Genomic DNA, 16,388 nt, shown 5'->3' with positions numbered 1-16,388 from the left:
GCTCTCCATCGTAGTTCTTCAGGCAAATGATGCCTAGAGGTCATTATTACGAATTGGCTATCTCAGATTTTCAATGTCGCAATCACAGTAAAATTTGTGTGCTTTCTCTCAAACTTGGACTTTTATGCTCCAGGCAGATGACGTAAGCCGAGTGCAGCGCCACTAATTTGCATATTGCAATTTTACTCAGCTACTCTTAGTGGACAACATATGCAAATTTTGCACGGTTTGGCTTACTTTTGAAAGAGTTATCGCTATTTTTGTGATTTTTCCTTAATTTATGATAACCAGTGTATGTTTGCCTCGTTCATAAAATCATTTTAAATAACAAATAATGCGAGCGCTGTTATTTTGAGTTCTATTGGTTTGCAGAAAAGTAGTTCTTCGACTACTGACACATTATCACAAAATCGAACATAGACAATTAAATGAGCATCTTTATTACTATCTGTGGCTTCGTCAAGCAGTATTGAAAACAATTTGTCACGCAACTTCGAGAAAAGCTGACACTGTACATCTTCAGCTATATCACCAATTCGACGAACAACAGTATCATTTGAAAGAGGTATGAACTGCAATTGTTTTGAAAAATTATCTCCAAACATAGTTTTTACAATCACAATTGCTGCTGGCAAAATAAGTGTGGTGTTTTATATCTGGCTATTTTATATGAAACTTTGAAAGATGCAATTGAAGCTTGTTTAATCACAGACAAAGTTTCTTTTAAAAAATTAATTTTGCTTTTTATATTATTCTAATTCGAAGAATTCTATCAGTTTGGTGACGTACTCACTATGAAGCGTTTCCAAATGTCATTTAAGTTTATTAGGTTTCATGCTGCCAGCGGCCAACATTTTTGACCATTTACAATACACAGTGATACACAGGGGCCTTTTTTCTTCATTTACTTCAGTACTGGCAAACTTTGAGGCCCAAAATTTGAGTATTCCTGATTTTATTTTCGGAGCCACGCTCATTTGTGTACTGGTTGATGCTTAACTATTGTCTAATGTTCGCTTACTACCGCTTAAAAATTTATCCACGAGTCTGAGTAAATCTGCTGCCGTGAATATTTAATAAGGTGAATTGCAATTCACGATAGATTCGGTGGCGATAGAAGGATTCACGATAGATTCGATACATTCACGATAGATTCGATAGCGATAGAAGGATCGACTCGAATGAGACTGGCTGGATTTGAAACTTGCGTTATCGAACATTTTCCTTCTTCTTATGAGAAAACATTTGCTCTACGCATGCTCGAGACGGTATCGGTCGTGTGGATTCCTTTCCACAAACATAACTTATTTTTTTCTCTTTTGTTTAGTCATGCTTCTGTTTTATTTCTTTTATTATTTGAAAAAATGTATTCCCTGCTTCTAAATTTAGCTCACCCCGTTTAGGTTAACTTTCATTAACGAATTTTTCGACTTTTATATTCTTATAACGTTATCTCCCTGTTTGGCTTTCATTTCAAATATAATATTTAAATTTTCTACGCTTTCATTTGCTTTATATGTTCAGGTTGGCTCGCTTTTACTTTTGCTTCGGCAGTTAGTTAAAAATAATTTAAAAACAGAATCCAAAATACTCAATATAGATTATAAGCATTTCATTATAAGCGGGGGGGGGGGGGCGATGAAAATTATGATTGAAAACTGGACCACAAATACTGAAAGGTTAAGAAACGCTGGAATGGAATAAATATACTAAATAATAATATTTACATTACATACATTAATCGATAATGCTTAAAAGACGAGAAAATATTTAACTAGCATATTTGTTTGCTAAAAAATTCACTACAAGTTGAAGAGATAATTTATAAGATGAATAAAAATATATTATGAAACCGTAAATAAAATCTTATAGATGTTGAAAAAAGCTATTTAAAGATTTCGAAGTTTGTTCAATAAAAAAGACGTATTTAGAAAAAAGGTAATATTTTTATCGCCGCATTACCAGAAAAAAAAATTTATTGACATAAGCTAATGGATCATCATCATAGAACATATAGGATGAGCGTAATTATTCATTTCATGGTAAACATTTTTTACTTATCGTGTTTTGAGTCGTCACTTAAGCGAATACTTCGTGGCACCTTCGAGAGCACGTCGGAGGATTTTATGAGCTTGTAACATAAAATGACACTGCAGAGGAACAAATTAAAAACATCCAATTCCTTGCAGGAAACGGCAAAAATCTATTAGAAATGCTCCAATGAATTTAGCTTATTTTACGATTATTAATGGAAAGTGGGAAAAAAAACATTAATTCTGAGTAAACAGTCAAAATATTTAAAAATATTTCGTTCAAAAATACTTTCGAAAACAGTTCGTACTTAATAGAAAAGTTTTATAATTATATCCTTTTCGATTATAAAAGTAGAAATATTTAAATGATAAGTTTTTTCTCTGGTTCCTTTTTCCTCTCGATTTTTACATATATATTTTTACAATATCATTTAAAACTTCTGATTCAGTATTAAACTTTTCTTATTCATTTCGAAAAAACTTATCTAGTCTACATCAGTAACTAGTATACTTTACTAGTTTACACTTTACTTCATTGAAATATTTAAATGATAAGTTTTTTCTCTGGTTCCTTTTTCCTTTCGATTTTTACATATATATTTTTACTATATCATTTAAAACTTTTGATTCAGTATTAAATTTTTTTTATTCATTTCGAAAAAACTTAACTAGTCTACAGTAACTAACACACTTTACTAGCATACAGTATTTACCTCTCATCATGCTTAAAAAATGCAATTTTATAATTTATCGCTTCATAAATTTTTTAAAACATTGTAAAATAAAATCTGAAAAAAATTTTGCAAAATTTCTGCAGATTAACTAATATGCTTATCATCGTAAATGCTGATTAATTTTATTAATGGGGGGGAAGTATTGTCAAATTTATACATAACTTAAGTAATTTGAATGTGAAAAAATAAAAAACATCGATTCTTCATGGTAACATATTGCATAGCAGTACTAAAAATCCTGTATTGTCAAACAATATTTCATATTAATCCATAGTTGTTTCAAAATCGATAAAATAAAAATTCCAAGCAGTAAATGCATTTCTTTTATGCTTTTTCACGCTTCTCTGAAAAAAGTCTATTATCGCAAATAATCGCAGATTATGTGATCATTTAACACACTATTAAAATGTCAAAACACATCATTAAAAATGTCAAAACAAATCAGGGCCAATGGGATGATAAACAATATGTTTACTTAAATTGAATAAATTACGTTAGACATTCATAAAAAAAAGTGTTTATGTCTTATAGAAGTTTATTAAAACTAGTTCAAGAATAAGCGTGGGTGGTTTTTATCAGAGCAGTTGCATCAATTGTAAATCAATATTTATCTTGATAAAACCGATATTTCATCAATAAAATTATTAAATTGCATCAGCACGATGACAAACATCTGTGATTTGCGATGAGGTTTCAAATTATTTCAAGTTAATATTTAAATGCAGATTTTCTTTTCTATCAGTAAAGCTGCGACAGAACATAAATCGTCAGAAAATTGTAAACGCAGAGGAAAATTTGTTGTTGTTGTAGTTCATTTACGTCGCACTAGAGCTATTTTATTTCATTTTATAACCAACGTTGAACAGCCGACTCAATATTTGGGGTTTAAGACTACTAATGTTTAACTCCATAGCCTTGTAATTTTAAACCCATTCCAGAAGACAAGGGAACTCCTGAATAAAGTATTGGGAGAAATTTGCCTTTTTGATAGAACTAACCTGCATTTGACTCTAACCCATGATCTGTCTACCACTGAGAATATTTCACGTTAGCGCTGTGGTCGGTGCGAGCCGGATGCGGATTCGTTTTGACCAGCCATCGTTGGGGATTCGAAACCGGTTCACCGCATTGGAAGGCGAACGCTCTATACACTGAGCTATTGCGGCTCAAAATAAAGTTTTGAAGCATCCCATTGGACAACATCGATGAATTCTGAGATGCTTCTTTTTTGCGTTTGGTAAAATTGTTCGAGAATATAGCTTAATTCTCTTCTTGAAAGCCGCAAATTATTTTTGTCGAAAATTTCATAATTTTTCTTAGTCACTTGATAGAAGAAGAATGTGTTAGTTTAAAATAATAATGAGGAGTAGAAAAAAAAACTTTTTTTTTTCAGTTTTTAAACATATTAAGAATTTATAACAGATTTTTATCTGTTATATGTAATATTATATCTGTTATATTTTCCGTAATATAACAGATTTTTTTTAAAGCATAGAGCTAAGGAACCGATGATAGGCCATCTGGAAGTCGATCAGTAAAAACCCATATTTGAATTTAAAAATAAAAAAAAAGATTCGAATTTATATTACAAGTGCTTGAACATTCTGTAAATTTAAAATTGCGTCACATAAAATGAAGAAGCTCTCTCAGATAACAGCAACAGATAAATTGAATGGCATTAAAAAGAAAAATGAAGTGTCTCTTAAATGAGTTCAAGTATCCAAAACCAACAACACGTTTCTTGTCCTTGAATTCATGCTTAATTCTTTTTTACTTATTATCTGTCTGGATGTTTTTCCCATTCATTCACTTTTGAAAACTGACAGTGTAATTTTTTAAACGAGGATTAAAATCATAAAAGAACAATAACTGAAGAAACTAAAAATAGAATCTGTGTTATTTCCTCGTCGGCCGACGTTGTGCAATTAAAATTTTAAATTTAATTGAATGACGTTTCGAAATTCTATCACATATCTTTGTTTAAGTATGTAAACAGGAGACTGAAATTTCCCGGCAATAGATCGTCTCTGCGTCTTAAGTATCGTATCAGGTGTGTTCGAGTTTTTTATAGGTTCAAAATTTATAGGTTTTGTTTTTTTGTATCTGAAAATCTGGATACTTTTGTTGACTCGAAATTTTTTTTTCTCTCTCTTTGTATGTGTATATGCGTCAAGGTAGTGTGGCCGAGAAGAGAAATAAAGTAGGCATGCTCGAAAAAAAAGTTTTTAATTTTGCAATCATAGTATGGAGAGCAAGAAGCCAAATTACCCAAAATCTAAATGCTTCATTAGAATAGTTAAAGGAAAATCTTGCAATCAACGATCGATAAAGTTACACGCAAAAAGAAAATTTTATTATTTCTTACAACTTGTGAAAAAACATGTCGACAAATTACTGCGGTTCTCACGCTTAGTTTAATGAACAACTTAAAATGTTACTTCTAGCTCGCTTTAATCTAAATTTAGAGCTAAATTGCTGGATGTGAATAATAAATATGAGAATGCGTTCAAAATGGAGATAAAACAAAAGAAAATTAGACACATCTATATATTAATAGGCTAGCAATATTTTGTCTCGCTAAAAACTCCCAAACTACGCAACAGAATTAAACAAATAAGGTGTCGTTTTAAAGGTATTGTTATGTAGACGTGCAATAAGGTCTTAAATTATGAAAATTTCCTTTAATTAATTAATAAAATTAATAATTTAGTTTCAACCAATGAGAATTCAGCAAATCATTTTTCGGGTGGTTCGCATAAGCATTGTTTCCGTAAGCATCGTTTGATTTAAAGCATTTCTGAATTAATAGATTGATAAACAAAAATAAGAGTGGATAAAAAAAAAACGGAACTGAATTTCTAAAAAAAAGAATTCAATATCTTTAGTTCCTTTGATAAATTTTTAGTTTCATGATAAATTTTTTGTTTCGTTACAATAGAATGGCAATGGCATCGTGCGAATATTCAAACCAAAACAAACGTGCGAATATTCAAACCAAAACAAACTTTCTACAAACAATTATTTTGATTTGAGATTTAAAACGATATCTTAGTTATTTAGTTCTATTTTTATTTATTTAGTGCCTGCTGCCTAAATAAAATGCCTGCTATCAGGCGTCGAAATATCTCTGGCAGACGTCAGAGAAATGAATGGCGGAATTCTAAACCGGAAAGCATTTCTTATTGAGATATATTCTCTGCTACAGCTCCAAATTTCTCAGCTATATGAAGAAAAGATAATCAAATTGTGAAGGGGGCAGAGAAGTGTATAAATTTCATTAAGTAATTGATTTCAATATCTGGCATTTTTATTTTAAAATTTAAATTTTTTAAAATGTTTTTATAAGATTGCGAAGCAATATGCAATGGAACTGCGAAGCAGTTCTGGGGGTTGGCGAGCGTAGCGAGCAGGGGGCGGAGCCCCCTAGTATGAATAAAGGGGGAAAAATAAAAATAATAATAAAAATAACAAAAAACAAAATCCGGAATAAATAAAAAAAATCCGGGAAAAAAAAGACAAAATTTTTTTAAAAATCGGGAAAATAAAAGATATAATCTTTTCATCAACCCACACGATTATATCCACAAAAAAGAGTGCTTTCTAATATTGTATCAATATAGCCAAAGCAAAATATATCAATACAATAGTGTGAGGAACACTGAAAAATTTTTTACAAAAATTACGACAAATAAAATAGAACACAATAGATAAAAATAACACGTAAAAACAGAAAATAAAATATAAAGAAAAAACAGAATAAAACTTAAAACATAATCTATAAAGCGAGTAGCGAATTCAAATGAACTTACATGAACGGGAAAGTTTACTACTTTTAGTCTACTTTTTACAGGATGGGAAAAGTTTAATTTGTCCACTGAAAGTGAGGCTGTTAGTATGTCTACTTAAAAATCTACAGGTAGCGGTTTGGTCGGCACGTGTACCCTGAAGGTCTAGGGCTCCTCCAGGACGTTTGCGGGGATACCAATTGTGATCCAGTTGAACAAGCCAAGCTTTATTAGCTTTAGATTTGCGGATAGAAAATAATTCAGAGTAAGTGTTTGGAGAGGTTGGGAGTGAAGTACCTTCTTTTGCCAGCTGATCAGCACGTTCGTTGCCAAAAAGACCTACGTGTGAGCGTATCCACTGAATATGGATGTCATGGGAGGCTGAGAGTGCATTTAATAAACCAAGTATAGAGACCCCAGCCAGGTCCGTTACTCTCTCCCAATTGCTCAGGTGCTGAATACAGCTACGACTGTCCGTGAAGATCCAGACATTCCCAAAAGTGGCTCTAGTTCTGATATTTTCCAGGCCTGTTTGAATAGTAATAAGTTCACGGCGAAACACTGAACACAAATCTGGATTTCTTAGCGATCTTGATTCGTGGACTTCAGAAGGATATATAGTGTAATATCCACTGTCCGCGTCCCCGCTACGGGGACGATCATCACCACGCAGAGACCTTGCGTACACCGAAAACGGATGTACGTAACGTATTATTATACGGGATAATTTAAAGAAGTTAACTATAAATAATTGCAGAAAATAAATATTTAAGAAAAAAATAGAAAAGAGAAAGAGACATGAATTGCCAGTTTTGCAAATAATTTTAGCGTCGGATTTGCCCGAAATGGATTTGCACGTGGAAAAATTTTATAAATTAACAAAGAAATCCTTTTAGTAAATAATTTTAGTCACGAATTTGCCCAAAATGGATTTGCACATGGAAAGACTGTATAATTTAACAACGAAATTTATTAGTAAATAATTTCACCCACGGATTTGTCCTAAATGGATTTGCACATGGAAAAATTGCATAATTTGTAAAATTGTTTAATAATTTTTTTGTATTTTTTTATTTTTCTATATTTATTTATTTTGCTGTAAAGGTAATTTGCTGTAAAGGTAATTTGTATAAAAGGTAATTTGTCAAAGGTAATTAACCAAACTTGCACTTCAGATTAAAAATAAGGAAAATAGCTAGGACAGTGAAATTTTAAAAACTGATTTACCTTAATACCATATAGAATTTGAAAGCTTGTTTTGGATTTCAATTAGTGATTAATAGTGTTAAACGAGTTGTAATGCAAAATCTGAGAAGACTGATCACCTTTTCTGATTAAAGAAGCAATTTGTCCTTGCACATTTTTCCTGAAATCCGGGTGAATGATTGCAATAAAAATACCAAGAAAGAAAATAAAAGTATAAAAAAGAAAGAAAGTAGAAAGAAAAATAAGAGAGAAAAAGAAAAGAAAAAATGTTACAGAAAGCAAATTTTGGACATAAAGAAAAAAAAATTCCGGATATTTTGCTATTAAAGTGATAAATGTGAAAGGTTAATAATAAATAAAGTGAAATAAAGACAATATTGAAATCTTAGACTTCAGAATAACAACCACTGTGTCAATTTTTTAATTTTATTTGGTTTTCAAACAAGATAAACAATACTCAAATCTAATTTCAGATTGAAATTTTTCCTGTAAAACTGTATTTTGTGTTTTACATAAGAAATTACACATTTCTAACAAATGTTCATAAATTTTTGTCATCATGATTAAAAAGTTAACATAAATTGTGGTATTATGAGGAATACTTCTTGGAGAATAACTTTGTAGTAATCTTCAAACAAAGACTTGAAGCTGGAAAAACTGTTAATTCATAAAAACTGTTGAAAATGAAAATCTTATTATCAGCAGATAATGCTACTACAGATTTTGAAGTGTGTTAAAATTTTTACCATGAGTAAAAATATGTAAATGTTTTATAATTCATATTACTTTTATATATTGTTAATATTACAAATTTGATTGTTTTCATTTTAATTGTGCTTCTATCAGAGGGAAGATTTTGCAAATAGATAATTTTTAAAATTTTTGGATTGTAATAAAACATAAAAAGCTTCAATTAATCTTTTTATGTTAGCTCCTTTCTGAATATCATTTTCTTTTATTTTATTAATCTAATCGAAATGCTTTCTTACACTTTTAAATTCACATCCTGTCCTTAAATCTATTTTTGGCTCAACTATGCATTAATTAAAAGTAGGACATTTTTCCCTTTAATCTTCGTGGGAATCACTCGACCAATTACATAAACCAATAGCAATTACTAAGATTTCCCTCTTTCCCTAAATTGAAACATTTTACGCGTTTAATTTGCAAGATTTTCCATAACATATAACTTTTCGTGTACACACTTTCATGACTGCTTTATCTACAATTAATAAATAAATTTTGTACCCTCCTTCCCTGCCTAAGGCCTGTTTTAATCCTTCCACCCGGCAACGACGTTATATATATATATATATATATANTGTGAATCTAAACCATTCTCGAATCCTTCTGAAGGTACACAGAAAATTTCATTTAAATCAGTCCAGCCGTTTAGGAGGAGTTCAGTGACATACACACGAACAGACGAAATATATATATAAAGATATATATATATATATATGCTCAAAAAAGCATTATTTGATTAGCATACGACCAATGTCGAGACCAGAGATGGGCAGTGTTAGGATGGAAGCTCTTAACGCGTTCTATAGATAAAGAAAAAAGTAGAGAAATAAAGAAAAGCAGTAGTTTTTTAAAGCTATGAGAACAATAAGTCGATTTTTTGACCCACTTCAAAGGTTTTCTCACTTCTAGTCTAATCTCAAAATATAATATCTTTATTTAAAATATTAGTCTCAATTTAAAAACTAACAGAAATCTGAAAACTAGTCTACCAAATTAAATCACTAAAAATTATTTTTATTTTCCTCATTTATTTTTATCGATGGGCTTTATTCATTGCGTCAACAAAGACTGATGATGAATGAATTCATCAATCGAGCAAATACAAAAGAGTTTAATTTGTACGATAAGCAGCTATATCAGCAGAGCTTTCTTTATCAAACTTTCTTTTCTAGAAATCAACTCATGTATTTGGTGAATATTAGAGACTTTTGGCGATAACTCCCTTTCTTTTCAATTAATACTGAGCTATGCGATGAGCATTAATTTAAATTAAGGAATACTTATACAAAAGAAAAAAAAAACTTATTTAGACTATTATTGCTTTTATGAAAGAAATCAACGTCCTTAATTATACAACTGGTTTTACTAGAAATGATATTTTTTCAAAAAGTAAAATATCAGCCTATATACTTTTCGTCCTAAGAAATATGTTCCTTTGAATGATGTAAGGTCGGAGAAATAACATGTGCAATTTTTAAATTTAGATAAAATTTAAAATAATTTTTTTTTCATATCATTTATTTGATAATGGCAGAAAACTTTTTCAATCTAGCTATGAAAACTTTTTCATCTTTTTAAACTATAACATTTTAAATAATAAAATTCAAAATTTAGGCAAAATAGGCCAAAACAGGCTTCTCACTTACTTATAGGGAACTCTGCCCTATTGAAAGATCCAAACTTCATCAATTGTGGTGTATACCTCCTACACACCACTGGTATCATAGAACATCCCCTGGTACTCTGCTGGACATAAACTGCGATCGAAAAACACAGACGCTTTGGTCAGATTTGCAAGAGGCCATCTTACAGTCCCAGACTAGACGCACTATAAGAGTCTATGTAAAAATCTTAATTATCAGGTGATACTATACAACTTTATTGTTTTTGTGAGACTGAAACCGGTTTGTACTTGTTTACGTTTGTGCATCAATTGGTTGGTTAAATTAGGCGATATATAATATAAATTCGACGATTCCATAAATTAGGCGATATATTATATGAATATAGAATATTTATTATATCAGGTGTTATATGTTAGTAAATTATAATAAAATTAGACCAAATTATTCGACGGACTATAATGTTTTTATAATTACGTGTTTTGCACTAGAAACAGACATGTAATGGGTTTTTATTGAGGAGATTTTTTATATACTTTCTACTTGTAATTATTTTTAAAATATTGCATTGAAATATTAACCCATTGATACACGAACGTAAACAAGTGCAATAAAGCTGTGTATAGAGTATCACCTGAATAATAAAGATTTTACGTATAATCTTATAGTGCGTCTGATAATTTGGCCAGGGACTGTAAGTGCCATACTTTTAAGGGAGGCAGAAAGATATTCCCTACTTTCAAAAAATGCTGTGTTCAGCCAGCAACTGGTTTGTCTTGGACTTTCTAAGGTGGATCTTACAGGAGATCTACTTTTTGTTGCTGATTTTGTTTCGGTCAGCGGATTCCTGGAACTACCCATACAACCAAACCATGCAGTTTAAAGCGAATTGAATCCCAGAAATGGCTGGTTGATGCGAATCCGCATCCGGCTTGCACCGACCACAGTGCTGACGTGAAATATCCTCAGTGGTAGATGGATCATGGGCTAGAGTCCCTTTGCCGTCAGGCTAACTGTGGGAGATTCTCGTGATCTTCCTCTCTATGTCACGCAAATGCGGGTTAGTTCCATCAAACAGTAAAACAACGAAGGCAAATTTATCCCAATATTTGATCCAGGAGTTCCCTTTCCTTATCTCCTGGATTGGGTTCAAGTTTACAAAGCTACGGAGTTGAACATTAGTAGTCGTAAACCCAAAAATTGGGTCGGCTGTTCAACGACGGTTATAAAATAAAATAATGTATCTTGCATTTTAAAAGTTTTTCGACAACACTCTCTGTACTAAACAACAGGAATTTTATTTTCCATATTATTGTTTCTTCCCCACCCCATATTTTGAGAGTCAAAAATACATATACTTGAAAAAAAAATATGCTTATTCAAAGCAAGGACGCAGCACCAACACAGATTAACCCTTTAATGGGCCTTTTATTTCTAGTAAAGGTAAATTAAAGTATTTTTGGAATTGAAATTGTTTTAAGAACAGTAATTGATATAAAAAAAAACTCATTTAGTTTATAAAAATGCCATTTTTTTTGGTGGTAAATATATTTAACATGACCTATTAGGAACTTACTGACTTTTATTTTTCTTTATTAATAAAATAAATTTCTTAAATACTACAAACTTCAAAAGGAATTATGTATTTTATAACTTTTATACGTTTTTTAAAAGTGACAAATGGTTACCAATTTTATTCAAACTCCAAGATTTTATTCAAACTTCAAGAAAGCTGAAGTTATTGAAAAATGGAAACCTATATTAAAAGTGGTAAAACGTGGTGGTAAGTATACTTACCACGGCCTTCAAAAGGGTTAATTAGCTTCTCTAGGGCTACCCCTTTCCGAACCATTAAGTTTGCCTGATAGTCAATCCAATAATTGTATCCTAAAGTTATAGGATTGCTATTTCAATTAATTTTTTCATTAATTATTATTATTATTATTATTAATTATTATTTTCATTAATTATTTTTTCATTAACACTTATTTTATTATTTACTTATTATTATTTACTTTGCTGGACATTGTGCACTTTTCATTTTTGTTTTGATACAAATTATAGATCTTGATTTATTTAGGAAAAAATTTGAAAACATGCATTTTAACAGAACTTCACCCTTTTTCTTTCGCTCTTTATTTTTCAAGCTTTTAATTCGACAGGAAAGCGTCAATTATGTTTATTTTGGAAAATTTTATGACGTTGTTTTCAAATTTGAGTTTAGATTTGCCCACTAACGAAAAAAAAAAGCATATAGACATGCATGCTACAAAATAAAAAAGAAAAAAAGCACTTAACTCTACAAAGAAAAAAAAATTAGAATGCTATTTAGGGCACTCTTCGAAACAACTCTCAGTAATTTCAGAATAGAATTTTTTTTCTTCGTTTTCAGGACTGCACAGTCAATGATGAAATAGTTTGCAACCTTTTCTTATGACAACAACTGTTAACTGCATATAAAGAATCAAGACAACTTTTATTCAAATTGAATAAACAATTAATTAAATCTAGAAGCTGAAGGTTATTTTATAGTGAGAATTGTTCTGACAATCAATGTCAAGATTTAAAATTATGTTTGAAAACACAATTAATTATTTTTTATTAATTAAATTTTTAATAATTAAATTCATTATCGAAAATATTTTTTCCCTAAAATTAAGCCAACTGTCTTCAATTTTTCTTACTTATTGATTTAAAATGGGATTTTCTCCTGGCTGGCACAGCTGTCAGCTGAATCAAAGCAGGATTTTGTGATTTCTAGATTTTTTTGGCCTGGTCTAGCCTGGTTGATAGGACGTAGAGCTCGTGTTCATGAGAACGGCAGTTCGAATCCCACTGGTGAAGAATCTCCGCATATTAAATGGTCACTGGTGCACGTTAAACCTGTCGGGATCACTTAGTCCTCCAAGTTACTATAAATCAATACCTCTGGGAAAAATTGAATTAGAGATTGATCGTTCTCTGGTTCAGGTCAAAATTACGATCTGTGGATGAATGAATGGGTCCAACTTGTAAAACGGGGTGTGATGTGTGTGTGGATGAAGTTGTATTCTTGGCCATAGATAGTGCCATTGATAAAACAAGAAACAAACACTCTGCCTTAAAAATTAGCTTGATTTCATGATTGCTGATATATGCCAGTGGCATTAGTAACAACAACAACAGATTTATTTTGTTGTTTCTGATATATTAAATCACAACTTAATAAATTGTCAAACAACTGCATTAGATACAACTTCTAAATTGAATAGAAATTAAATGTATGGTTTGAAATATTTTAATTGGAATAAATTAAAGTAAGTTTTTTTTTGCACTGATAAAGTAGAATAGATTTGTTAATTTATGCACTGGCGTTTTAATGGGTTAAAATTGGCTTTAAATAAACTTATCTGTTTATCATTTTCTAATGGAAAAACATCCATTTACGAACTTATAATAAAAAAATCAATCTAGATAATGTAACCTAACACAGTAAACAATTCTAAGAAGCTTTAAAAATTATAAAACCATTCAGATACGATATTGATTGATTTACAATATTTCATAAATCTTTTTTATCTCGGAATTTTCAACATACAATTAACTCAGATAAAGTTTCCAATTAAAATGTGACTAGCAATGGAGATGAAATTTTGTATTTTAATGATAGACACTAGTAGGCGATGAAGTAATGTGTGTAACTTACACGGAGAAAAAAAATTCTGGCAAGGTTATCGCACTGTATGGTAATAACATTTTATACGGTATTTCAATCATTTATTTTGTAATTTTTCTGCTCATATGGTAATGGTGTACCGGAAATTCTGTTTTTTTTTTTTTTTTTTTTTTTTTTTTTTTTTTTTTTTTTTTTTTTNTTTTTTTTTTTTTTTAAATTATAGTTCTTATTATCACACATTCAGAAAAAATATAAAGCTGTAAAGAATAAAAAGTTTTTTATGCCATGCTCTAAAATATCATGATTAAGTAATAAACTTTCAACACATTTACTAAATTTTTCACATATTATTAAGCTTTATTTAATTGTTAATGTTACCAAACTGATTACTAAAGCATTTTGGTAAATATAGTCACACTTTTTGGCATCCCGTAAAGTCAGAAACACGGTAAATTTTACGGTATTCTGGTAGTTACGACCCTACTTTTTTCCTCAGTGTCAAATTTAAAATATATTTTACCTCTTCAAATTTCTATTTACCGGAGTGCTCTAACCTAAGTTTTTTTCTTTAATAAGTTGATTTCGGTAAGAGGTATAATAAAATAGCTTTCAAAATCTTCGCTAACTTGTTTTGAAATGGGTTTTTTATGGAAACTGCTATTTTTAGTTTATTTTCTAAATATCAATAATTCGTAAAATATCTTTAACATTTTGATGTTCATGCACATTAATACCTTTAAAATCCTAATTCGTCTTAAAAAAAATCTTGTTTTTGTGTTTAATTTCGTACTTAAAATAGCTTCTGCACTAAATAAACATATTTAAGGTTATGCCCTTTAGAAATTAAGATTGCATCCTATCAGGTTAAAATTTGATTAGTTGATCAAAATATATTAAGGTACTCTATTTTTTTTATTTTTCATACACCATAATTTTATATTAAAAACTTTTTTGAGCAACATTTTTAATTAAATCTTTACAAAATATTGCAATTAGGAAAAAAATTACTACAATTAGTTAATATCTCTCATATAAAACGATTTAAAGTGTGTAAATTTTTCAAACAAAAATATTCGGGTGATAAAAATTTTCACGTGAATACACTGATGGACAAAAAAAATTAGCGCACCAAGGAGTCGTCAAAATGAAACGAAATTTTACATACGTAATGATAACTTTGATATAAGTAAATGATTAGAAAATCAAAGAAAAACGACAATATTTGATTTTCTAATCATTTACTTATATCAAAGTAGTCATTACGTATGCAAAATTTCGTTTCATTTTGACGACTCCTTGGTGCGCTAATTTTTTTTGTCCATCAGTATATATTTACATGATCTCCTTTTTTCGTATAACAATATTTTCAAGAAAAACTTGTCATAATAAACATGAAATAATTGTGCTAAACGTTTTTCCCCCCTAAAAATTGATCACAATACGCAAAACAAAATTATTTAAAGGGTGAACTTATTTTTTTTTTATATTTTAAAACAAACACAAAACTGCCATGCCAAACAAGGATGTCAATTCCATTTCTTAAAATTTTGAATATTTTTATCAGTTTTAAGATAATATTAAATTGTGTAACATAACTCAAAATATTTCTTTCAAATCGTTTCCTTTGTAATAATGATTTACAATTAATCTATTAATCAAAAGATAAAAACATGCCAAACTTTACACGTAATATGATTTTAAATTATTTGAATTCACGATTATTTTATCTTTATTAATTTTAAAGTAACAGAAAATATCAATTCCTTTCTCAGAACACATCAATTCATATGTATAAAATTATATTTTAATTCTAAAACTTGGTAAAACTGTCATAATGTTGCTAACAATATCTAATATTTTCAATTTAAACATCATTAAACATTCTTAATAATTTAAAAAAAAAATTTTTTTTTTAATATATATATTTATAATTGAAAAAAATATTTTAAGATGAAGTACAAAAGGTGATAACTTCATACGAGAACGAAGGCATCAACATGAAATAATAAGCTAAATGGTAAACTAAAAAACCATCTTGAGAAGTACTAAAAGATTTAACAAAAAGAAAAAATAATAAATTTTCTTCCAGGTCTGACACTAGCAGCTTGGCGCTGCCCGCAGCTTGATTCCTCAAAAATGTATTAAAAATTTTAAACTTATTTCATATGAATAACATGCAAGTTTTCGAATTATAGTTTACCAAAAAGTCATATTTTTATGAAGTTTTAAAATTTTCAAAACAAAAAATGCCAGTTTTCACATTTCAAACATGGTTTAAAAAATGAAAAATTTCCATGCTTAAAATTTACTTAACAGTATTCTTTCAAAACTTAATAATTTTAAAAATGTCTTACTTAACAAAAAATGTCAATCCATTTTCTTTGATGTTTGACCTAACAATTTTCCACGTATTCTGGACTGTGTCCCTTTGTCTAGGGGTCAGCCCAGTGGCCGGATCTGGGTCATCGTAATTTGCCGGAGTCCACAATTTACTAAATATGAAACCCATTGAAAGTCTAGATGAACAACAACTTTCACACTAGATATCTAGATTACCAGTGAGAAAATAAACCTCCTCCTCACTGTATCTGAAACTCCCGCAAATC

General features: G+C 29.7%; 1 protein-coding gene across 1 annotated transcript in view; it reads right to left on the bottom strand.

Annotated features, from left to right (window-relative positions):
• LOC107444428 (globin 1) overlaps positions 1–16,388 on the bottom strand; it is a 46,144-nt gene extending 29,756 nt beyond the window's left edge. The window contains exon 1 of the mRNA XM_043053401.2: positions 16,137–16,388. Coding sequence (XP_042909335.1) covers positions 16,137–16,291 — 155 coding nt within the window. The 5' untranslated portion in view covers positions 16,292–16,388. The remainder of the gene's footprint in view (positions 1–16,136) is intronic.

Source organism: Parasteatoda tepidariorum, chromosome 7, assembly GCF_043381705.1.
Source record: "Parasteatoda tepidariorum isolate YZ-2023 chromosome 7, CAS_Ptep_4.0, whole genome shotgun sequence".
NCBI lineage: Eukaryota > Metazoa > Arthropoda > Arachnida > Araneae > Theridiidae > Parasteatoda > Parasteatoda tepidariorum.
The sequence above is the reverse complement of the archived record's forward strand: the minus strand, read 5'-3'. Positions and strand labels throughout refer to the sequence as shown.